This window comes from Myzus persicae, unplaced genomic scaffold, assembly GCF_001856785.1.
Source record: "Myzus persicae strain clone G006 unplaced genomic scaffold, MPER_G0061.0, whole genome shotgun sequence".
Taxonomy (NCBI): domain Eukaryota; kingdom Metazoa; phylum Arthropoda; class Insecta; order Hemiptera; family Aphididae; genus Myzus; species Myzus persicae.
In genome coordinates this window covers 977,641-1,005,532 of record NW_019102520.1, presented here as the reverse complement: position 1 = coordinate 1,005,532, position 27,892 = coordinate 977,641, and the positions used below count along the sequence as shown (strand labels likewise).

General features: G+C 34.9%; 1 protein-coding gene and 1 long non-coding RNA gene across 4 annotated transcripts; one reads left to right on the top strand and one right to left on the bottom strand.

The window, feature by feature from the left end:
- Window positions 1-8: 8 nt before the first annotated feature.
- LOC111032381 (protein held out wings) lies at window positions 9-24,482 on the bottom strand. 3 transcript variants are annotated; one of them, XM_022312680.1, is made up of 9 exons: window positions 23,758-23,890; window positions 11,750-11,883; window positions 3,872-3,988; window positions 3,540-3,680; window positions 3,352-3,451; window positions 2,938-3,279; window positions 2,567-2,638; window positions 1,205-1,362; window positions 9-354 (listed from the first exon to the last, which is right to left on the bottom strand). In XM_022312680.1, exons 1-8 carry the CDS (start codon window positions 23,888-23,890, stop codon window positions 1,250-1,252), a joined length of 1,152 nt encoding a protein of 383 aa, XP_022168372.1. In that variant the 3' UTR covers window positions 9-354; window positions 1,205-1,249. The 3 variants fall into 3 exon arrangements, with proteins under 3 accessions (XP_022168372.1, XP_022168371.1, XP_022168373.1); XM_022312679.1 differs by lacking the exon at window positions 9-354 and having other exon boundaries at window positions 1,216-1,362; window positions 23,758-24,482; XM_022312681.1 differs by lacking the exons at window positions 9-354; window positions 2,567-2,638 and having other exon boundaries at window positions 1,216-1,362; window positions 23,758-24,482.
- On the top strand, window positions 20,939-27,635 carry LOC111032383. Its single transcript, XR_002604304.1, has 3 exons — window positions 20,939-21,916; window positions 26,480-26,626; window positions 26,690-27,635. It is a non-coding gene; the product is annotated as an uncharacterized LOC111032383 (long non-coding RNA).
- Window positions 27,636-27,892: the final 257 nt, after the last annotated feature.

Below are 27,892 nucleotides of genomic sequence, written 5' to 3'. Positions count from 1 at the left end.
GACATCAATACCAATATAAACAAATATATAGATACATATGTTTTTAAAGGTATCAAGGGACTCAACAAAAAAATCTATCTAGTCTTTAAATTGTAATATTACGAAACAACATTAAACACTATAATAATATAAATAAAACAAATATTATTATACGAAAATGATTAGACAGACAGATAATTGGTTAGACGAATAATTTCAAGTGCAACATTGCGTTTTTTAAGTGTGTATATATGTGCGCAGAATGATATTGTTTAGTTGTTAATTATAGTTCCGTCTGGCAATCGTCGCACTTCGGCCGCAGGCTGCATTGTGTGGTGTTAAAATAAAGGTCCAGTATGTTAGATCTCCGCAAGCCTTTTTTTGAGGTTAAATATAAAATAAATAAAAAACATGTTAGTAATGAAATATTTAAAAAAAAAAAAAAAAAATAGCAGCTATAAGTATTATGTTCTATTATTGTATTAGTGTAAGTACGCCAGTGACAAACATAAGAGTTCTGCCAAGTGTATTTCAATAGTTATTAGTACAATATTTTACTACCATATGTATGAAAAGCGTTATGTCGTATAATACATATAAGTAAGACAAAAAAAAAACTTTCATGTGATAATATTATTTTTATTATTTAACCAGTAATGTAAGTTTTTTTCATTCCACTGTTTGTATATATGCATTAAATTTAAATATTATAGTGCAAAATAAGGGATGTTTCGTAGTAATCTTAAATAATTTTGATACATGACTACCTTCACCAATAAACAAATCTTCGGTTTTGCTGTTAAATACAATATTAGAACACAATACGTGAAAAAAATACTTAAATATGTTACATCTACAAATTAATAATATATATGTAGCTCCTACACCTACATAATACTGCCATAGCAAGCGAAAAAACATGTAAAATGTATATAAATTAACTATAAACGAATACATAAATATTTATTTATATATTAAATGCAGGTATATAATGACAAAATTATACCTACATAAATACATAAATAAATTATGAGAAAACAATAAATAAAAATATCACAACCGAAAAAAGGTCTAGAAAAATAGAAGCATAAATAATATTTTACGCGTGGAGGTCGTCGAAATTGCTGAAAAAAAATTGGGAACTTTGAAGTTTGATAATCGCGCCAGATTATACCCTATAAACTATGATTGTCTAACCCTAAATTAAAAACGAATAGCAACTGACCTTTCAGATTCAAAGAACTTTTTTTTTAATTTTGGTTTTTTTTTTTTAATTGACAATCGAAGTGCCAACCCTCTGATACGGATGATCCCTGATCTGAGTCAAATGCCTTCTTTGTTTGGCGACCTGAGCCGCCGCCGCAACCGCGGCTGCTGCACCTGCTATAAACATATTATTTCTATTTATTTATTGAAAATTAATTTTTGTAATGCATTTATAAAAACACCGTTAGAGAGCCAGGTTCCATTTTAAAACGTCGACCCCCTACAACTTGTACAAAAATAATAGTAATTATAATTTAAAAAATATATATATATATATATTTTATATATTATGTATAACAAATTCTAAACATAGATGTGTACTAAACAATCACAAAAAAAATATACATAACATTAATTATATAATCAGCCTGAGTATTTTTTTTTATAATAATATTATAATATAATATAATATAAACATAATTAAAATATTAAAAGTGTTTGTCATGGTACTTCATTCTTATCAAATTAAGGAACTTTAGGTGTCAGAAGTGTATATTCTTCTTATGAGTAAAAAACCTGTTTGGTGGTTCTTCTTGGTCCCTCAAGTATTTTGTTAATTTGGGTCCTAATGTTTTTAATATTTTGTTTTATAATTGTTAAAACTTTAGTATTAACTATTAATGTTAGAGTCACACCTTGGTTTACATATTTCTAAAAATAATGTAAATATTTGTCCCGGTTAGTTGAAAATATTGACTAAGAAGATATATGAGAGATATTTTTTATTTTAGTAATTCCAAAACTATGTAAAATAACAGAAATAATAAGGATTTGTTTGAATGTTATTACTTATTAGAATTGTTTTACCAGTTAGAATACAAATTCTAAGATTATATTTTTTCAATAGGAAGTACTTGAGGAGTATTATTAGGAAAAATATTTGATTACCGTATTAAATTCATTAGTACACACCTAGTTTTTTTAATTATATTTTAGTCGAGTTAGACTAATATTTGAACTAACTAAACGCGAAAGAAACAGAGATAAAGAAGGGATATATATGTGTATATAACTAAAATAAAATCTATAAATAATTACTATAAAAAATTAAAGCTTTGTGTAATAAAATCGATTAAAAGCGCGCAAAAAATTAAGGAATCAAAAAAAAAAAAAAATAATCATAATCATAATAAAATAAACAAGATAAATAATAATTATATAAATAATAATAATAATAATAATCATAATAATAAAAAAATAATAATAAGGAATATTGAAATAAAATTAATTCCTAAAATTATACATAAATAATAAATAAGATAGCACCTCACAAACATAAAAAAGAAGGGTTGGATGGCCAAATACTAAGGATGGTACTAACGTTGATTTGGCCAGTGACGGTAGGTGAGCCCTTGTAGTTCTGGAACCATTAGCATGTATCTGGCCGAACATTCTTTTAATATAATAATAAAAATAAATTAAAATTTAAAAAATATCTCAAGAACAGTTTGCTTTGAAAAATAAAAATACTGATTAGGTTCATATGTGTTTTTTTCAGTCTTATTAAAAACTAATAATTGTTTAGTGATATTTGAACAGGGGCATTTTAATTGGAGTTTTAAATTATTTTCATCCTGAATTATGATTTCTCAGTCTCCCAAGCGCATTCAATCATATACATCATATAAATATATATATATTATATATATTTATAAATAAATCTTTTTTTTTAACAAACAAACAACAACGCACCCGAGTGATCGGCAGGAGTATATTCTGTGATCAATGGTGATCCAGCCAATGCATAGTTGGCATAATCAGCATACGGCGTATATATAAGACCAGCTGCAGCTGCTGCTGCTGCAGCATGATGATGATGTTCAGCAGGAGATAAAAGTTGGGGTGCACCAGGATTTCCACCACTAGTAGTAATGGCAGTTGGGATACGTGGCGATAATATAAGTGGTGCAGTTAATGGCGTGGCAGTCTGTGGTCGCAAAGTTGTGGCTAGGCCACCCATACCATGTGGCGACAAAAGTCGCTGTGTCTCAGCAGCTGCTGCAACAGCCATCCTACGCCATTCCTCATCGCAAGCTAAAATATTCAAGTATTAGTATATTGTGACTAAAATACTACATAAATCATAATTTTTATTATTTAATTTACCTGCTGCTGCTAAGGCTTTAGCATTTGAGTCCCTATATGTACCGTTGATGATAGCAAGTTCCATCAGTTGGCGTTTCTTCAATTCATCTTCTCCATCAGCCTAAAAAAATAATTAGTACTTTAATAAAATAATAACATTTGAATGTAATTGAATACCAAAAAGATTAACACAAATAATTTCAACTAACAGGTACAAGAAGCCTTTTCACTTCATCAATGGCTCTCTTCAACTTGAGCTTAGCCCGGTTTTCAGTGTCTTCAACGGATATCAAAACATGAAGTTCTTCGCTCAAATGTTCCCAATTGGGCTTACCTCTGTTTTGTTCCTCCTTGAAACATACATAATTACAATTAATTGTTAAAACACTTGAAACTATTCAATTTTTATTTACTTACGATTCCTGTATGAAAAACTTCCGATAATCGTGTTAGCAAATAAATGATATTTATATTTTATGTTAGACAAGAAAAATCAATACAAAATTTAACACTTAGTTTAACACTTAATTTTCGTACATACCTTTTTCTTATCACGCATTGAACCCTTTCCCCGAACCATAATCTTGCATCCGGTCTCCAATTCCAATTGTTTTGCAGTCATACCTCGTGGGCCCAATATCCTTCCAACAAAGTTGAACTAAAAATTAACAATACAAATCTCTTGTTAAAATCGTACTATGGATTAGGAAACTACATTTAAAAATGACACACAAAACAAACATAAGATAATTTTAATATGCTAATTGTTGGTCACGAATCGGTAAATCAAAGCAATTAGCAGATACGTATAATTTTCACCGAACTGTATTTTAATTTTTTTCGTGTCAAACTTTACACGCATCTGTAATGCACAATTCTTATTTTTGTATCTATTTCGAAATAAATTGATTACGTTATGAATTCGTTTCAACATCCATCAATCAAACAGATACCCCCACGTTTAATAATATTAATATTGTGTTTTTTCGATTACGATTTACGAATAAATGTAAAGTGCCGATTAATATACTGAGGCCTTATTGAAGACTATTGAAACCAATCGACAGATAATAACGACATTTGAAACGACGTTAACATCGTGTGTATACACCATAATATAGTCGGCTATCTCTCGGCTAGCACCGAGTGGATACGTCAATTTCTTTGACCGACGTACTTGAATCATTAGTTTTCGTCTTTCCGACACACACCATACATTAAACATAATATATAGTATGATATAGTAATAATAATCGTGGTGTGTATACTACGATTATAAACAGTCGAGTGGTATCCACTCGTCGCTATTATAATATTACTAATTGACTCAAACACACAAATGGCATTTTAAACACGCGAGGTTTCCTTTTTACGACCGGCGTGTATGAATATTATACGACTAGGTTGGTTAGGACATTTTAAACGTCGTGTGTACACACGGACCAGCTGAGCTTAAAACACAATTTGTGTTTCAGGATCGATGTACCAATAATAACTGCGCTCATTACATTATAAGATCAGTAAACCAATTACTGCGGTTACTTTTTCGTTTAACTTTAAGATATGAATTTTTCCAATTTAATTCCGTCAACATTGGATTATCATACATTATACACGATACACGAACTATGTAGATATATGACATTTATTGAAAATTAACAACTTTATATTGATTGCCGAGTGACTGGTTAAATATCTTTTCGAAAAAAAAAATATATATTCTTTCGTACCTATTTAAAATGTTAATAGCTGATTGGCAGACAATATTCAATGACAGTATCGGAAATTTCATGAATGTCAATTAGGTACTCATTATATAACCAACATTGAACATGTTATACAAGTATGAATTTGAGTGATATCTATACAGATTATAGGCGAAATCAAGTTGTCATTTTCACAAGCTATATTTTTAATTTTATCTTATTTAAAGCCTAATCAGTTCGTTGCACTGCACAATACTCTATATCACGGGATAACACGATGATGATACTACTTTTAAATATACGACTGTATTAATTATTGTGTGTACATACTACATATTAATATGATTTAGTGGCAAAAGCTTGGTGGCCCTCTCATAAAATTATAAGCAATCTCTGGGGTTACAATGCACCCCCAACACTGCCACTAGTTGCGGCACTGTGAACGGCAGAATATTATAATGAATATTATTTTTACATATTTTTAATTAAAAAGACCAACGGCTATAATCTAATGCAATTATTGGTCTACCAACCCTTCAAATAACAAAGTAAAATTGGTATACTATATACATAAAAAGATTATTTTAAACTCCCATACACACCACGACTAGTTTCTACTACAGTGCAAAAACGGAAACGTCTGCACGGACAACATACGGTTGGTAACAATATTATTGTTATAGTTGGAACTACTATATTATTATGTACCCATACAAAACAATAATTGGTGGGAATCGCATTTGCTCAGAAAAATTATTTTCCTAATTTTTAAATTCCCAGAAATTTTCCAACAAGACCTAACCTCCAATACGACGACGCAAAACCGACACCTACAAAATACAGTGATGATAACGTGGTCATAATTATACAATTTCACGAAACATCAATTTCAAGTTTTAAACATCACACGCGGACTGTAGTCGTCTATTTTTATTTCCCTTTGTTACACCGCTGGATGAAGCAGTTGATGATGACAATAATAATTAATAATAGTCCTACATAGCCTGCCTGTGTATTAACTATTATTTTATGGATGGCACTCCTCTGTAGACATGCGTAACCGTGGTTACACCTCGTCCTTTATATAGTATTATTATGGTACCACAACGTTCTTACTACGGTTTAACATATCATATTATGTCAAGGCATGGTAATTATAACAACGTCCGAGATCGCAGGCTCCACAGTCCACAGTAATGGCGTTCAATCGAATAAGAAAGCTAAAATACTCTAGGAAGCATATTATTTTTCCAAAACGGCGAGAATTTCAAAAAAATCCAATATACGCCTAATATGTATTTTCATACTCGTTTAAATAATTTTTTTTTCAAAACAATTTGGCACGAAAATGCTTATTGATGTTGTATTGAGTGAGTTACACAATTAACTCTCTCAGTCGCCTACAAACATTCTATAATCTATTTCTCTATACATAATATTCAGACGAGATAAAAGTATACACTAACTAATAATTTTATGAAGTTAAATTGTACCTAACTCCGTGACCCATGATGCCGCATACGTTGGTCATTACTTTTATATATTTATCAATTATACCCATCTAATGATTGCAAATATAAAGCACAGCCCTACAGTTAAGCATGAATGTACGACTAATGATGCATCACAATATCAATATGTTTCATCGAAATTGTTATTGTAGGGCCCGAATGATAATAATTAATTTAGGTAGGTACACTATGATGACCTCGGCGGATTCAATGTAATAGAAAGCCGATAATTATGCTAAATTTACTAATTTATTGACGGAACATGGCTACAGCATACTGCATATTATCAAAATAATAAAACAAGTTACAAATACTGAGATACACATACGCCGCGATAATGAGATTAATTTCCACATAATATACGTTGTACTAATTATAATACTAGTATTATATTTAATAAACAGTGCATAAAACTATATACAGACATTTCAGAGATAAAAAATATGAATTTCAGACTGTTATACTATCCATGAAATCAAATTCTGCTCAAAGTCGAAAATTATACATTAAATACAAACATAGTCAAACATTCATCGAAATGGTGGCTGCGTGTACTCCCCAGGTTTAGCGGAATTCACGAGTTCAAGAAAACCCAAAGTGACAAGCCAGAAAAAAAAATGATAATTCATGCGAGAAGACTCGACAATTAATTTTACAGCCGGTTAAGGATAAATAAAATATATTATTATTAATTATTGTTATATATATATATATAGTAACAACTCGATGATAATGGGCATCACCACAAATCACAACAATGGTTTGCGGCGACAAAAAATAACTAACTACCACACATCATAATAATATAGTCGTTGTGCTAATGAACCGTTTTTGGCCAAACCCGAATAACGACGGTGCTAACACCAAAAAAGGATTAAAGCCCCTCTCTTTATAGGCGAGCCAACACTCTCTCGTTCTCCCTCTCTCTCTTTCTCTCATACATTTTAGCTCCTCGTATTCTCTCGCCGACCATATGTTATAAACTTATAACTTATAATATATGCAAATGTCATATACACGATACACGACGGTTTCACACAAACGTATTTGTCACCATTCGGTTTTATTATTATTAATAAGAATGAACGGAGAATTGCTAAGAAACGGAAAAACGATTTTGGATAGAAAAAAAAATTAGAAACAACACTAAGGACACGAGGCAATGGCGGCAGCAGTAGAGACTGCGAGGGCGCCATTGCTTGTTGGCCATATTCAGCGTTGTCACGATCCTAAAAAAGAACCCGACCATATGGTCCTCTCATGTTTTCTCTGGCACGTTTATGATCTTTAACATTGCATATATATATACATACACATATATAAACATACAGAAATGTGTGTGTGTGTGTGTGTGTGTGTGTAGACGACGACGATTTAAAAGACGAAAATAATATATACACACGGTGGTAGTATATGGAAATTTAATAGCGTGGGATTACTTATTTTGGAAATGGCATTATTACGCCTGCGATATACACACATCGTTCATTGGGTTTTTAATAAAATTATAATAATGATGACGATGACGAGATGCAAATCGCACTTATATAGTATATATCTCCAACCCCGCATTGGTTATATCGATGTGAGTAATATTATGTTCCTTTTCTCCTGTCTCAATCTCACTCCTCTCCCTCACATTACTATTAGCTATAACGCCTAACTCGCGTAGGTCGCAATTGTAGAGTAGACAAAATAAAAATAATAAATAAAAATTAGAAAAATATATATACGCCACTGTCGTCCATTAATGGGCATCCACGACCGGACATGTCTTTCGGACCATCCCATTCAATCCGTTGAGAATTACAAATATTATACTATTATATACACATGTACCAAGGACATGCCAAACCCAGTCTACTAAGTACATAAAATTTAAACTCTGTTTTCCTCCCTGTCACTATAGAACATAATAAAAAAATATGATAAATTGATCAGCGTATAAACAGCCGTCGACGTCATTATTTTTTTCCCGGAGAAAAGGTATGAGAATATAAGAATCGGAATTACGTAAACTACACTTCTCCACCAGAAAGTGCTTACGAGTTACGACAGTTTATGGTTGATAAAAATAGTATACCTTCAATAGAATCCAAATACATTTTAATATAGAAGAAAAATTCCCTCACACACTTGAGTCTATTTACCAGTTTGAAAGATACTATACAATATACCTATAGTATAGGTCCTATACAGTATACATATAACTATAAACTATAGGTACATAGCAATTACAATCTACTTTTAGTAAAATATTTAAATATTACGAAAATGTTAACAGACAACATTATTAAATGTATCTGTATATTGATAGGTACCTACCTAAGTAATGACCAATGAGTAATAATTATACACTTTATAAATATAAAGATTAAAAATAAAACGCATACGACAATGTATTTATTTATTATTATCAAATATTAAAGTCACTTTTAAGAACAAACTAAATGAGTATTGGACAATCATTTTACCTTATTTTCTATCATTGCATCATAATATACAGGACACAAATACAAGTTGTGCATTATTCATACAAAACAATGTTGAAAGCTTGGTCACGGTTATAATAAAAATAATAAATTATTGTTTATTAACACTAGAAACAATTTATAGAAACTTTACAGAATTTAAATCAAACGTGTTCAAAATAATTGAATTTCTTGAAGAATGCAATAAAAGAAAACACATAGGTACCTAGAATGGCTAAACGGCTTGTAAAATTGTTTTTTGATTGATATACCTAACCTATTGCAAGATATTATGAATTGATCAGCAGGATCTATAAAAACATATGTGGACATGTGGTAATAATACATAAAACATATAATACCTAGTGTAATTGTACATAAATTAATAAATAAAAAAATGACACATCTTATAATAGTTTTAAAAGCAGCACATCGTAGTGTACACTAGTCAGTTTATATTTTAAGCTTAAAAACCATGATAAAAATGAATTTTAATTTCTTCCGATGGTTGTTGTTTTTCCCGAATTATTATTTTAAGGTGCTTTCAAAATAGATTCAAACGGGAAAAAATGGTCAACACCGGGGCCGGCACAAAGAGTGAGTGTTTCTCGTCGTAGGACGTTTTTTTTCTTTGCGAATCACCACTACAAACCTGTCACTACGAGCGGCCATCTTTGACTCACACTCAAAACAGCTTGTAATCAGTTTAATCATTATTTACGGCACTGGACAGATTGAATACGCACCTACAACTGCCTACACGATGAATATTGTTGTTATATTTAATAAATAATATTGCAAGAAAAACATTGTTTTCGAGATGACTAATCGAGATTCCACTAGTACGGGTAGTTTTAAGACTATCAATTCCGCGACATATCAATTTTTACATGTCGTCATACTGCAGGTTAGTGGATACTCCATAGCCGAAATTAATTAATTAAAAAAACAACTTACATTTGACTTAATGCAAATTATATACTTCAAAATGCATTATTACGATGACATGCGAGGACAAACTGGCACGCAGATAAATTTAGAACGCTATTAGTCAACTTATGCATCGTTCTTGACGTTGGACTATCCAAAAACATTAAAAGTCTTCGGTAACAATTCAATTTTATTTTAATCCAAATTTCAGATAAAACTGAATTATATACCTTTTTAAATAAAATACAACTGATAGTGTCCATGATAACTATTGATGAAATTACGATTTATAAATTTTGTTTGGAACGTTTATATTTTCCCCGTACATTCTTGGTTTAACTAGTTAAACGTTTTAGTATGTACTTAAACTCGAGTTACTAAAACTTAATATTTGGAATTGACAAAATTGTTAGGTTGTTTTAAAACTAACTGTACTGGTAGAATCGACCATTTTCTCTACCTAATAAAAAAGGTCATTCCGAATCACTGAAATCACGTTTTCAGCCTTGTTAGGTTTGATGCGATTTGGCGAATAGGTATAGTATTATTTCTTATGAATCTCATCGTTCTCGAAAGAGAAACACGCTTGGGTACAATGGTTCGAAATAATTCGTTTTTGAACAGGGTTGCCAGAGCAGCAGCATGAAGCAGCAGGACGTAAACGTCTGGTGTTCCGATCGTCACTAGGGTGGCGGCGGCGGTGGTGAGGGATGAGACTGGGCTGTAAATAACCACACATGTACACGAGACGACTTGACTCGTATTTATAGAAGTGGCTACTAAGGAAAGGGGACGTTTTGCATACAGACATCTGGTACAGATGTCGTATGTTGTTAAAAACAATCGCGAACTGGAAGGTAGAAGTGAAAGAGCGAAGTAAAAATATTTAAACGTGAATTATCACGTTCGAAAAAAGGCAAGACAGAATAGCGATGTAGGAAGCGGAGACCTTGAACAATGAATGAAATATACATAGCCACACACATTATTGGACGAAAATCGGACAAAAGATAAAATAATCTTTTAACTACTAACTCACATTTTTTTTTTAATATAATAAAAAACATTGAAATATATTAAATATGATAACACGGGGAAAACAGTATACCTGGTGATTTCATTATCCCATAGACGTTTGGTGGTCATCCTTCGGATTATCCACCCCCTCCCCCTACTCGCACAACGTGTTGTTTAATGTGAGGTAGTATAGTGTACGGAAAATCGTTGATTACGGATATAATAATAAATATTATTACATTCACCGTGACGAGAAAATGTTCAGCGGAAAGAGCGCAAGTTGAATGTTTTTTCCTCATTCTTGTTTTACGGTGAGATTTTCGAATTTATTTTTGTTGTAGTGGCCGTCGTTTGGGCATGTGCCCACCGACTGGTAGCGGGGGAGGACACACGATACGGGTCGGGATCTTGGCACTGCATGCGTACCGGTAAGATGGCGCAGCGTGGGCGGCGAAGGCGACACGGTATTTTCAACTATTTTTAGCAGCACTGAATCGGTTTAAAACACCATCGTCAACACCCGCGTCGTTTACTCCACCCCACACCACAGCCGCTGGAGCCGAACTTATACTAATATTTAACATTGTTTAATGCATAATAAGAATTCATGACGAGAAAATTACGTCCTTAGCTTAGAGTTGGGTTAATATCCGACAACGATATTACAGCCGCGTGAACAATATTCCATCTATACCCGAGTGACATTACGTCGCGCCCCCGGAAAACAGCAATAACAATAATAATACGTAATAACGATAATGAATCAAACGCCTCTCTATCTTACCTCCGGATGGTCCTTAACTGGCACGAACACTTTTTCGGTAATGGTGACGGGCGCGCCGTCTGGTTCCGGCAGCACCAACGGTTCCTTCTTCACGCCGTTCACTTCGAACAGGCTGGCCCGGACTTTGGTTATTTCTGTAAACAAAAATTGAATTCCACTGGTTAATAAGCTGCGGCAATATGAAAACGGAAATATTGTGTTTAATTTCAGGTGTATTTAAAATAAAATATACGGGGAAATGTTTCCTTTTACATAGTACCTATAATAATGGTATTAATGGTTTCGATATGATATTATATAAGTGCTTGTCATCGGTTATTTTCCAAATAATTTTCACATATTTATTTTACCGTAAATTTGTAGCTTGTAAAAAATATAATCGTTTTCGGCGTACAGCAAAAAAATATGTACGACAAACGACGACATCGGTTATTACTTATTTTGTAACAATTATAACACCAAAGCCTATTGCAGTATTGCATGTAGTGTATGACTCGGTAAAATAAAAAAAAATGTAATATAATCATGTTTTTTTCTTTCTATTTGCTGTTTGTACACACCTACGCAACCACGACAGTAATTTTAAACCCACCGTGTCCAATAAAAACCCGTCAAGACACCTGTTCACCATTGTCTTAACACAGTAGGGTTGTTCATCACAGGGTCGAGGGTTGACTTATCGTGCCAATAACAACAGCGAACAGTAATCAAATACAAAAATAAGGATCCCATAAAAAATTTACCAGGCCTTCAGAAAAAGAAGCAGACAAATAATCGCAGCCATATTGTTTTATAATGTTATGTGTACCGAGTAAAACTGTAAACTATACCTCTTTCCGTTGATGAAATATATGTATATTTGATATGTATATCGAGACACAGTTATTGTCAGAGTATATTCGGTGCGCCAAAATAAAACAATAGAGCCAATGCGAAAATATGCTTATTGAAGTAAAAATAAAAAACTTATGTCAACGAAGTGTAAAAAATATATAGTTTGAATTCGCTATCGACATAGAAATTGAAAAAAATTATTATGTGTATACTACAACTGTTGACATCACACCATTGCTTCGTTCAATCCGAATAACGCTAACGAGCGTGTTTCGTTCTCGTATACAAAACGAGGCATCAAAAACTAAGATAGTAGGATATTATAAACGTAATAACAACTAATAAATAATAATAACGCAAAGTAAAACGATAAGTTTCGGATTCGACGGTTTGGGTGGTGTCCCCTCGACAACCGGGTGCGCTGCAACAAATTTATGCGATTACTCAAACGTTTTGTTCTTTTCAATTCCGATCAATTAAAGACGGACACACCAGCGTCGTCAAAATAATAAGGAAAAAGCACACTCCAAAAGAGCCAGTCGGATCTCGCCAGATCGGTGGCGGTGGGCGGTCGGCGGCGTAGCGTATAATATACACACTGAAACAACATCATAGCCGGCCCGCTGACTATAGGCCGTGACGACGAGCGGGCGCGCGGAAATTATATAATAATATGATATTATCATGAATAAATCTATTCAAAGGTCGGGCTGGTTTCCTCCGATGACTCGGCGTGGAAGAATCGCGCGCACAGGCGTGTACAAATTGTTATTTTATTACCATTTAATATATTATTATGTTTTTAAGGTGTATATATGAGAAGGAGTAGGAAAACGTCCCACACGCCGGACACACAACTCTCTCGCACATACTCACACACGAACACACACACATATCAACACACCCACACGCTACCGGTGTCGACGACGACGACGAAATTATTGTAAATCGAAATAGACTGTTTTTTTCATTTTCTGCCATTTGACCATACAAATATATAATACGAGATACACCTCGCCGTCGCTGCTGTTCCACCACGTGAGCCGACGACCGTCTACGTACGTGGTAACTGTGTGGTACTGCTGTGTGTTTATCGAAACATCAGTTGTACGGCGGCCGAGAAACCGGCCCCGGGAGGAGATTCCGAACGTATTTATAATGCGAGTAATAAAAACCGGTTGCCTGAGCAGCACAACCAGGGGAAGGGAGACGCACGCATCAAGGTCTCGACAAACAGAACCCTTTATTTTTTTTCCAAATACGAATAACAATAATAAAATAATAAGTAGACGAACACCGTATTATCATTTTCTTACATATTGGGGATGGGGACTGGAAATCTGTGCTCGGTGTGCAGCACAGCCCCTATAAGAAATGTGAACTGAATGGCGTCGAAGAAGCCACGGCGGCTGCCGATCGTTTTCAAACGGAATATAATAATATAATATTATGGAAACCATAAACCTGCTGTTGCAGTACGCCAGTACCGCGGTCACCGCAGTTGCATGGTGCAACTAGTCGATCGAGAAACGGATTTAAAAACAAAACCGTACACAATTATATTATATATTGGTACCATCTGTTGTATGGTGGAACACTTTCAGCGTTTGAAGAGCAGACTTTCACAAAAAAAAATCATTTTGTCTGACGTTATACATATAGTAATAGAAGCTAATATATACGTTGTCTGTTGGTGCATGCGTTGCTCCACGTTGCTGATAATATATTGATGCAAAATGGATTATCAATTTAAGCTTTATTAAAGTTATATATGAACGTTATTATAAATACGAAAGCCATCGCGCTCTATACCAAAACATTGTTGAGTACGTCAGTGTGTAGAATTTGTAGGTACAATAATTATAACAAAAAGTTAAAATAGTAACAAAAAATAGATGCATAAGTCTAAAAATTGTACGCGACTCATTTAAAAACACGTTTGTTATGCATTTTATGTGACGTTCTGCTTTCTGCATTTAAAAATGTCATCTAAAACCAAAACGAGTGCCAAAAAAATACAGTTTGTGCGCGTTTGGTTCTCATTAAAAGATTATTTTAAGTGTTGTTAATACTATATCTTTAAGAGTTAATATTTTCATTCCCTCTAAATCATAGCGGTTCTAATATTGTAAATATTAAACTACTGTATATATAGCACACAGGATGCATCATCACGAGGAGATTTCCGTGCTTTGTCTTCCCGACGAAAACATGTGTGTGTAATGTTTAAGGCACGTTACCACGTATTCTCTATATGGTGGTTGAATCATTTATTATTGTTATTTATATATTACATTTCATACTACATACATACGTGTACATAATATAATACGAAACGAAAAAAAATGTACTGCATCGTCGCAGTTCAGTGGTTCTCAAAAGGGAGGAATCGTCGTGAAGGGTCAATGCCAAGTCGGGAAGACGGGAACGAATAACTTACAAGTATCGCAGTAAGTACACAAACGAACATATTATTATATATGTGTAGTGTGTACAGCTAATACCTACAAATCCCGTTGCCTATTTTGTAAAACCATTTCTCTAGTCAGTGGAGGGGATTGCGAGCGGGTAAAACAATACACAATTCCGCCGACTAAGAAGTCGACGAGTGTGACATGTTCATCTATATAAAATATCGTTTTCACATTGTTCTCCGTCGCGCGATGTGTCTCGAATTACCAATCTCATCGATGCCGCTGCCGCCGCCTTTCTTTCTTTCCGTCCGTCAAGGCTAAAACGCGCGCACATTACACGATGCATACATACAACATAAATACATACATACATACATACATACATACATACATACATACATACATACATACATACATACATACATACATACATACATACATATATAAATATGTACGCTGTTGTCGTAGTTTTTATTTATCAAATTGTTATTATATTGTCGTTAATAATAATAAAAAATACTAATGGACATTAATTATTTATGGTCGTACGGCCGTACGGGTATTTGCACATGGTGAAAAATTAAACAACCCCTATCATCGGGGTTGTATTAATAATAATGAATTTATTTAATAGTTTACTGCGTATGCGGGCGTTGACCAAAAAATTGTTATTTTCGTAACAGGGTACATTATTATTACGAGCGAGCGCGCGTGTGCTTCAGTGTTTTTTTCAACCTTCTATGCGTTGGTATACGCTGTAGTCCTTCGAAGGGGAGAAAACACACACGCAATGCAGACGCCAGGTCCAAGAATAGACGCGATGCACTTGGCATCTGCTGTGACGCCATTTTGACTTTTTCAACACACTCTTTATTTATAAACGGACGACGAATCCCCTCGGTACATAGTATTTTTTTTTAACGAAATATAAAACAAAACCGTTCTTTGAGAAACGACAATATTTATCGAGCATGAATCGCTCAGCGTACATAAGAAAAAGCCTTGAGGGATTTACCGCGATTTAACAAGACGGTGGGACGGCGACGGCGAAAGACTGAGCATAAAAAAATCAAAATAATCAACAAACATATGGTCTATTGGTGTTTCACTGCTACTGCTGTTGTTGCTTGGACGAATATTACAAATGGCGGAATACAATTATTTTTAAATTAAATAAACAATTGCTACGGCCGAGTTCAAATACAAAAACATATGTACAAATTGGTTTTAAACGACAATCAACATTACCCCCTCCCCCCAACCGCACCCAAGGCCACGAGTTACCAGAAATTGATTTCCCATCCGTACACGATGGAAATTCATCTGTTTATGCGCTACACGTGTGATGACTATTGACAAATCACAAGAAGCCTACTAACGGTTCTCTAGTCGTTAAAATGAACGACATAGATCTCGTGTTGTACTTATATTAGCCGTTTATACAATACGGGGCTGGGGTAAACGTTTGACACAGAAATGCTATTTTAATTTATAACAACGAAAATTGTTTGACATACAATAGATACGCGCGTGAAAATTGAACATAAATATATATTGTACATTTCTCGACTGTAATGAGTAACGACTTACGACTATGACATTTTAGTGTAAACGTGGGCGAAGAGAAACAATAAGTTTGGTACGCATACCATAGTTTATCATACATACATTTTGCACATTTATGTATAATAATAATAGTAATAATATATAGAGCGAATAAAGGTATACCATTTTTAAAAAATACATTGTTAATCACGTGGTTTTTTAACCGATTTGTAATGTGACGTCACATGTGCGCATAATAAACTTATAAACGAGCACAAATTAAAATAACATGAAAAAATAAAAATTAGTCACTAAATTTACTTTGACCTATTTATCGAAAACTGTGCTTATATGACCCGTTTAAAAAACTTCATGCAAAATTAATTGTGGCACACTATTATATACGTACATAGAAATCCGATTAAACAATTATTTAATTCGATAAAGCGAACATTATTATTTAGTCTCGGAGAAAAATAATTACAACTTTGAAGTTAATTTAATAGTGAGTACTCAAAACGTAGGTTTACAGCATACACAATAATGCATTGTATCTGTGGCTAAAATGTGGAATCATAGGATGTATAGCTTGATATATATATTATATTATGAAATTTAATTCCGTCGCGTAACACTAAGACTTTTACTCAGATGTCGAAAAGACTCCATTCTAGTCATCTGGCTGCGGCGGCGATGAGATTTGCTCGTAAACGTATATATACGTATACACGATGTACCTAATATAAATTCCGGTTTCTTGTGCGGTTTCCAATCGCGGACACTAGAAAATTACAGGCTCGGTGACCAGTCCCTTTTTTGGCATGTGGACCAGCCAAAACAAATTTTTCACTCGTTAAAATAATATATCAAAACGCTCCGGGCTATACGTGTACACCCACAGCGCACCTTGTATTACACTATAACCTCCTATATATCTATATTATATATATACACAATATATTGTTATTAAATATATGTACAGCGACTAGATAAACGACGACTAATAATTTGCTGGTGCATAATATTATAACATTTTTATCATTATCGGTCATTTTAGATTTACTTCGTCAGTGTAGCGTTTTTTGTGTCCCGTAAAAGATTATCGACCATCGCACTGTATACAAACGACGTAACACGACTGTGCACATAATATAACATATAAAAAGTCAGACTGGATACTGTTAAACCTAGCTTCACCTGATTCATGATGGTGTTTGCTGATGTAACACATTTGAAAACAATGATGGTACTTACACAATTGCATTCAAAAAACGTCTTTTAGAGGATTTTTGTTTAAACCACGGTTTCTACTGTTTGTTCAGTAATGCTGTCTACTTAACATAATGTTAAAAAATAACATGTTCACAATAAGGAAACCACTGCAGAAAAAATAAAATGCGACTTTATAAGTGTCAACTATAGACCCGTTACAGAGCTTTTAGAAGCCTCTCCTCTCCGAAAAAAAAGTATTCGAATGAAAACAAACGAATCACGTAATTCCTCTTTCTTGGACCCGATCTAAAATGAAATTGATAAACTAGTAATGTTAATAATGTTGTTTGAATTCCGAAATTCTAATGATATGGTGATGACTTCGCAGCATAAAGAAGGAAATGCGATCGTGTGAAAGCACCGCGGTGCCGTCGAGCGAAGCACATCTGGTTGTTATTATATGAGTGTATGGAAACTGGCGACTGGCGACGGCTGAGACGACGGAGGAGGACTAGAACTTTCAAACCACATCCATAGATAGTAATGCAGGTCAGTGGCACTTGGTTTGTTGAAAATTATATACACACATATGTGCACCGAGTACCGACCTATGGAGTTGTGACACATAGGTTCGCAATCTTCATAGACATATTTTTATGTTATTACCATTTATTACCGTTATATACTAACACTATACATATAGGACTTCGGAGATAATATTTTATGTGCTTCAGCATGCTCCAGGTAACAATAATAATAATCAACGAGAATTATAATGATAACGGTGATACATAATACACAGCAAAGGTGTAGTAGTGTTTTGTAGCACCAAGGGCGAATGCAATTTGCACGGGATTCGGGGAGCGGAAGTGGTTAAAAAACGGTGATTAAGGAGGGGTTTAACACTTGTAATGTAGGTCGGCCCTCAAAGGGTGTGCGCGTGCACACAACAACACCTGTAGCACCTCATACACGGGGGCGACTGCAAATCGAGGAACAATTCTCGAAGAGGGTCTCTAAAGGCGAAATATTGTGCAACGAGGTTTTGTTGAAACGAATGAATCACATGTACGGAGGGAGAATTTAAGAAACATTCGCTTTCTTTTCAAGTCATTCACGGACAACACATTTTGGCCGACCTCCGCCACGAACGCGTTTTATAACATTATCAAAATATATCCTCGACAGACATATTATAATATAACGACGTATAACGATAATAATAACATACGACCACTGGGTATTATCATTGAAAGGCGTATTATTCAAATCAGCGGGATGGCGAAAAACTGCAACGCCGCCGCCGAACAGAACAAAACACAAAACTCAACAGCCTTGGGTCAATTTTGCCCTAGCTGGAACGTTATAATGTTATTTCGGGTATTACCAGAATTTCCGGAAAATGTCAACTCCTATAATAATTAATCTCCTAATGATATAGTCCTAAGGCTTGGCCGACGGCTGCGACAAATGGCGCAGAAAATCTAACGGCGTCGTCTTTTTTTCGAGCGTTAAGAAAACTCAGATCAAAGACTAGCTGTGTACTTTCGCAATGCAGCGACATATGCGCGTCACGACACATTACACTCGCAGCACCGCCGTCGTCGTCAGTCGACGGGTATTGTGTAGGTATAGTTAGGTAGGTAGGTAGGTAGGTAGGTAGATACGCCGCACCGCAAAAACCATGTTCGCTATATATAAACATATAATTGCTGCGCACTAGATAATATTATCGTATTATAATATATTCCATACACAATCTTCTGCTTACGTATCTTACGATGAACACTGTACGTATTATACAGCCTCGGGCTGCGGCTTAACGAACCGCGTTGATCTCGCGGTCCCGTATAGCTTTGATCGACATTAATATCGTCATGCGGCGGTGGCGTCCCCGAGAACATAATATTATAATTTATAACATACAATATTAATATCATTGAGTCAACTGTGCGCAAATCGGATCGTTACTTTACATGTTATACATTGTACGCCGCCGAACGTCCACTATATAGTACATAATAATATATATATATACCTATGTAATACATATATTAACACAACTCGCCCACGAAACCGAAAACTAAGTATGTATCATGAGTTTATCATAAGATGCGATAGTTCATATTTTTTTGTAATGCACTCTATACGTCTGACGATTATCTTATAAAATACAACTAATAACGTACACGTCATGTTTCCCGTCGACGAAAACACGTAAAAAGCATTTGTCAAAAGTAGGTAGTACTAATAAAAATAAAGATACAAATTAGGCCCCCTTATTGTTTCACATCGAATTGGATTAGAAAGCTGGAATTCGATGCGGCTAGCCGTTATCTTATATACCTACAATATTCATCTCGAACTACATCAAAATTCCCCGGCGAACACAATACGCAGCACAAATTTTAATTATAACGATATATAATATAGTTATCTTCTAAAAACACTAAAAAATTATGATAATATTTATTCGTCGAGCATACTTTATTACTATTATACTTTCTCTGGACAATTGATTTTATGAAAAAGTTCTTTGCCATAAATTATGTAAATTGCAACATAATAAATTCAAATGGACACAGTACCTAATTTATATAAGAAAAAACCAACAAAAATTAAACCCAAATCATTGAAGGTCCAAAGTAAAAACCGAACAAAATTTAGTATTATCCACATTTTTTGTTGACAATTTGGAATTTCCAATCGTTATTAATTTATTTATCTACTCCACTCAAACATTGATAACATACACAAAACTGCAGTAGAATAAAACTAACAAGCACTCGAATGAATTTTGACGATAAAATTAAACCTATACAAAGTAAAATAAACTATTTCACTATATTATACATTTTAAAAATGTATTGAAATTTAAAATGAGTAAACTCACAAGACTACTAGTACAAAATATTATCATTGAATATTCAATATACAAGAATAATAAAAGAGATAAAGTACATGTTGTATTAGCCCACTTAATCGATTTTTATAATACATATCACTGAACTTATATCATATTTAGAACGTAAGTAACTATTGATATGTTAAATTTTGATATTTATTATTGATACAATGCAAATTTGAACTTATTTAATCCCTAAAAAGGTAAGGTAACTATATTTTATTACATTATATTATATCTTTAAGATAAAATAAAAGTTAAACACAAAATATAAATATAATATATGAAAAATGGTACCTAATGAAAATACATTTAAAACAAGAAATAAGTCAATGAAAGACAATAAAAGACAAGAGTAACTTAGGTCAGGTTGATATTGTTGTAACTTATTCTATCTATGTGTAATAGTTTTTTTTAGATTTGTGGATACATTTTTAAAAGAAGCATACTAGTAGGTATATTATGCGTACTTTTAAATGAATGATGCTAAACTAATTAATAAACATGACGCAATTTTGAAGTTTTTCAACACATTCTTTATTCATATGTAGTAAACGAATCCCCTTGAAACGTGTATGATTATTTTTTCTGACAAAATAAAAATCGTTCTTTGAGAAACGACGATAATATTATCGAGATTTACATACACATTTAATAGGAAGCCTTGAGGGATTTATCGCCATTTAACAAGATGGGACGACAATCTAAGTCTGTGCATTAAAATATAATAAACTATGGTAATAATGAATATAAAATACAATACATAATTAAATACGCAGATCGATTATTTTAATTCATTTAAACTTACGATATCTAATTGAGTGTTTTTAAACGAAGATATTTAAGATGAAAATACAAAATTAACCAATCTAATATTCTAAATTAAAATTAAATAGCATTTCATTTATGTTAGTGATAAGACTTAATCACGCATTTTTCGCATATCGCAATTCGCCAGTGAGTGTACTAAACAGTACTCTGACTGCTCGCGCTGTCGACTGTTTTGAGTCATGCGTCGGTCATAATACGAATACATGCGTTGTACTCTTTTGGAAGTTCGAACACGCGAAATCGTTTTTTCGATAGTGGGCAAACGCTATATTTAAATATATCATTTTCACCCCGAGTAAAAGAACACATTTCAATACCGTGGTCGTTCGTAAAACACATTTACGATATATTTTGGAAAAATCTATACAATTCGGTATCCAGGACATCCTTGTAAAACTAAGAGGACCTGAGGTGTGGTCAATCACGGTAATCAATTTTTTTCTTCTAGTTTATGATTTTAAAATATTTGTTGGGACACATATTATTTTTTTGACATTTCTCAATCGCAATGGCACTGGAAGTAGTTTATAAAGAAGAGGTCAAATGACATAATAATTTCTAACCAATGTCCACAGTATTTGGTTTGAAAAAATTACACAAAAAAGCGCACCACCCATAATAGTATGCCATTAATAGATAATTTAATATTGAAATACCACTACTCCGTCGCTGCATTTGAGACCTACACACGACAGCAGCATTTCCAAATTTTATCACTCCAGTTCTATTTTTCCCACGGCTGCCACCGATCTTATCAAACAAGTGACAAAAGAATACCACACCTCCAGCTGCTTCGGGATAAGACCACAATAATGACGAACAGAGAAAATAATAATAATAATTACAATAATAATTAATAATAACGATGCGAATATTAATTTTATAACGTAGTATATTATAATTTATGGTATTGCCGCCGCCTCGTAATTGTGTTGACTATGTTCTTTTACACTCGAGGCAAGGCGGAAAACAATAATAATAATAATAACAATAATAATAATATGTAAAACAACGTTATGCGGTTTTATTGTACGAACGAGCGCGTTCCCATTTTAAGGCGACAGTCGGGGCGTTCGCGGTGGAGCGGGGTGCGGCTTTGATGCCCACTTGTTGCGCAACGCAAGCTCCCATGTGTGTGGAAAACCCTTTAGGAGACGGCCCGGGAAGGACGGCAGAGATTCACGAGTTACGGGCCGGCATCTACCGCGGGCAACTGTACGGTGGAGCCGATCCGGGGCAAGGCCCTGTCGCCGTTCCAGCCATCGTTACGATCCCTGCGCACAGGTGCACAGATCGCGCAGCGATCGGCGGCGGCGGCACCTGTAGAGCACGTGGGCCAGCGGTGTGGTACCACCACCACCGCCAGCCGACGCCGCCGCCGCCGCATTCCGGTCGTGAAACCGAATCCGTGCGCGCACATAGAAACACACACACACGCACACGAAACGGCGGCGGCGGCACGTAAATGGCAACGTCTTTGAGCGCGCGTGCGGCCTTCACTTGAGCTAGCTCGTAAACACACACACACACATACGCACGCGCACGCATAAAATTACTCAACACACGAGACCGAACCTTTTTTTCTATCGTAATATTAGCCATTACATGATCGTGAAAAGGCTTAAGGTGCTTAGTCCAGGGTAGCGAGTGATCCCCCGGACGCAGTGTTTTACGATTATATGTTTTATTCACTGGTCGTCGTGGACAAGATGGATGGCCGGGGCACAGGGAACGAACGTGGACGACGAAAATAGACTCGGGTGGGTGTGTGTGCGTGTGTGTGTGTGGAGTAGGCTTGCGCGGAGGGCAAAACGGGAAAAACGAGATGCACGCCGCTATCCCCGCCGGCCAGCGAGCTCGCGCCGACACGACGTGTTTATCGGGCGGCGGCGGTAGCGACGAAAAACGCGCGACCTACAAAAATGAGAACTAAAAACGCGCGCTGGCCGCCGCTGACACTAAAAATCAGCTGAGATCACCTCTTATCACGAGGCGGCGACGAGCACGGATGACGGCGATGTTGATGATAAATAATATGTTGATGATGATAATAATAACACAAAGTTATTAATAATTAATCGAGCGGCGCCAAATGCAAATGGGCGGACTACGAAGTCACAACTATTTGTTTTAAAGGCGAATTCAGTCGATTAGGAAACGCTTTTATAGTCACTAGGTACCGAATGACCAACTAATCAACGATCGGTTGTGGCGTAAGAGTAACGTGATAAAAAAAGCTAAAAAATCATAGTGATATTAGTAATTACCTTCGTCGATAAGCCGTTCGACGTGCATGAACATGTTTGGAAACGCGGTGATTTGTTTGCGGTCTTTGAGCAATTGCGCCAAATAGTCGGCGATGCTCTGGGTGTTGACCGCGTTCATTTCCGTCATTTTCATGGAAACTTTGTCGTTTGACGACGACGTGTGGAGGACACCGGCTGTGGTGGTCGGTGGGCAGGTTACGGATTCTCTCCGGACGATTAGATCGGCGACGGAAGAGTGGCTAGGTCCCTTCGTGTAGATATCAAACGAGACTTGTTAACATTTTTCGCGTTTTACTTGAACGGTGACGACGACGTTAGCGACGACAAATGATACTACACCGCAATGCGTTATTGTCACGATGATTTATGTTACGTGTGTGTGTGTGAGTGTGTGTGGAGTTCTGTGTTTTTATACGGACTAGAGAGACGGACTAACCGTGTTATCTGTAAACGCGCGTCGCACTCGTCGGTTTTATGTTATTTTATTACTAGACGATTTCTATTATTATGCACATGCGTGTTAAAAATATGTGAACAATAAATTAAATTGACGGTGCTGATCGGTCGGCGTTTGAATTCTGTACCTACAGGTGTACGGCGAGAGGGGAAAAAATAGAGAAAAACGGAATACGACCGCTGGATGTACTTTTTTCTCTCGGACTGCGGACACGTATTGGACTGCGCACACGATGACGAGTGCTCTTTTAAACTAACCTCGGCCGAGGCCCGTAGGTCGGCCGACGACGTTGCGGCGATGGCGCATGCGCGACGCGACGGAAAGAGAAACAGTAAAAACAAAACGAGACGAGAATACCGTCGCCACCGCTACGCGCGCCTGTCCTCCCGTCCGTCCGTTCTGTTTGTGTATTATTATTTCGCGGGGCAATACAAACGCCATATTTGGACTTTGCGCGACGCGACCGACCGCCCGACCCTCACTTTGAGCAGCACGACTTACCGCTGTGGGATTCAGGAATTTAGGATTTCTTCTGTCGGTCGGCTTCTCCAGCCACCAGGGTGGGCGATGAACAGTCGCAACTCCGGCGAGGGAGCGACGAGGGGGGCCACGACCAATTCTATCAAATTCAATAGGAATGACTATGTATTGACAACTTTACTAGTAAGCACCGCTTCACAGAGAGAGGTTTTTCAACTCTAAGGAAAGTAAAAACATATCTTCATAATGCATTCAAGAATGACTGCGATGCGATAGGCTGTGCAATTCATGTTTAATAAATGCACGTAGAGAAATTGATATTTATGGTCACAAATCACAATATATTATATTATATGATGTTTTAGATATTTTTTCTATTGACACGGGTTACGGGTATGTACCGGGCTGCATAAAAAATTGGTTTGTTTAATCGTCGGGTTTAATCATATGTGGCTAAATCATATTTAAGAGACCATTAGCTCACTATCGACTCGTTATAATATGTTAATAATAATTATTTTTTGGCTTGGTGAGTCGCAGTTGTACGCTCAATATGTGGAAACGCTATGAGTGTACCTACCGGCCGGCGTTACTAGCTCCCAGATGGGTGACCCCCCAGGATTTTTAGCAACAAAAGCCTTGCCACACATGCAATACGTGTTCTAAAACCAACCGTCCCCCCTCCCTACAAACAGCTAATGGCCATAGTTGCCGGACTTAAGTTCAATGAAAAAAAAATAATGATAATAAGATTGTTTGTGCAACCAGGAATTAGAGGTTGAAATTACAAATCGTAATGTTGTGTTTTTTTGGAAGTTGTTGAGGAGCCTGCCTCTCCCTTGCCCCTCAAAAAAAAAACAAATTCTCCCCACCAGAGTCACTTAGGTGTCTTGTAGTGGGTTCTCCAGTCATCATAGTCCTTTTACCAAATTCCAGCCGCTTTCCCCCTAAAAATCATGCCAACACAATATTGAAAATATGAATTTTTAATTTTAACATGATGAGAAATAAAAAAAAGCTAAAGGAGGATATGACACCTTTATCATTTACCGCCCTCCGTGAGCACACCCTTGTAAATTGACATGTGCCACACGACGACGCTAACACGCAAATCCGCAGATAACAAATAACAAATAATAAATAACAATAACACACGCGCCTGTAGTTCTTTATGACTCGGCCGAATACAAGATCGGGTATACCTATATTTTAATTTTTATATCGCTCGCACGCACATGACGATAAAATCACAAAGACAAAGACCGTCGAGGCCCGTCCTGTCACCGCGTAATGATTATGCCACATTATTATAATATTTTACTCCGTGCAATCGTTCTGACCGGTATAGGTGCCTACGTGAAACGTATTGGTAGTTGGTACGTCTTATACTGTATACGCTGCTACGTTCCAAATCCATTCCGATTACAAAAATAATAATAAAAAAACTATAAACTTACACTTATTACGACTTCATTGTTTGAACTGCAAGCGCTCACTGTATAAACCTATTGTGATTTGTGGTGCGCCGTGGGTACAGTGTAAAGACCTAAAATTAAATATTAATTAAAAACTCATTCAAATACAACAATGTGTTATAGTGTTATACTATATAGGTACCTAAAAGTAAAAATGTATATTGCGACCTACTACATTTCAAATTATTGTGTACCTTTGTGAAGGTCTATATTAAGAACTGTAAGCAATTAAGTATTAAGTCCCCAAAGTCATCTCGACCCTCGAGACTGTTGGTATTATGATATGAATGAAATGTTGTTTGCCTTTCAGGGAATTATGGGATGTCTATAATATTTTACAAATATTACTTTTTTAATACCGGAGTCCGGAGAATCAAGTTGTAAGAAGGGGATGGGGTCTAGACTGATTCACTTGGAATCTTCAATAACATTTAAAATAATAGTATCAATTTTATAAGTAAAGTAGTAACATAAAAGTGCACCTATGTTATAATTTACTAATAATATATTTTTTTTTTAGGTATACAGTTAAAATGATTTATATGCCACATTTAAAAATGAACTCTAAAAAGTCGTATTATAGTATTTAGTTTAAAAATTGTCAACGTTTTATATACCTAACTTATTGGTATTTGGTACGATGACATACACGTCACATGCCGATTTAAAATAATAAATTAAAGCTACCAAGTGGATTCTGTATGTAAAAAAGTACCATTCGAATATACCATATACCTATAAGTATAAATCTGACTTTTTTTCCAACTCAAAATTGAAATAATATACTCAGTGAGTATAGTGAAAGGGGCCGACCATGAAAATAAGTAATGTATATGCCACCAGCAAAGTGCCAAAATGAGGTAGGTACTATAACTTTTAAGTACACGCCTTCAATGTTACCTCTCGCTTTATTTTATTATTTGTATTATATGTGGAATATATATATACTGTTGACATGTGTCTAAATAGTAAAAGTTGAATGTTTTGTAGGTTCTACATAAAAATAGAGTTATAATAGTAAGTAATAATATACTAAAAAAATATAATGAAAGGAAGGATTTCAATTGACTGATATTTTATCAATATCATTATTGCTATACATCTTTGATTGTAAGTGATCAATGAATTAGTGTAGGCGAATGTAAAGCGATGAGTGATTGAGTTAACCGATCAAAATTATTATAGGCAAAGTGTTTTTACACTACAGGAGGTCTTTAAAATAAAGAGAATGCAAACTATTAATCAAGTACTTTATGTTGTATGGTTTAGTAAATCATATTTAAAACAACAAAAACCAATAATCTCTCATGAGATTAAAAAAAAATCAATATATCATTCTTATTTAGTAATTTAATTTTTATAATTAGGTACCTAATGTATGTTTAATACAATCTACCTATACTTTAGACTTTAAATTATGTACATAAATATATAAGTATAACATTACTAGTATAAAGTAATACATTTATTAGGTAGGTATGTAAAACTAAATCATTATAACAAAGTATTAATATATTATAATTTATAGGTATTCATATTTGTAAATTATAATAACTGACAAATCATTTTTCTTAAAAAAAAAACAGTAAATAGAAATAAATAAGTACCTAATAACTAGGCGTGAATCCAGGAGGGCTAAGGAGGGTTTAAGTCTCCTCCCTTGTAAATGTTGCATATTTGTATTTATTTATCTATTTATGTATTTGATGTCTATAATTTTAAA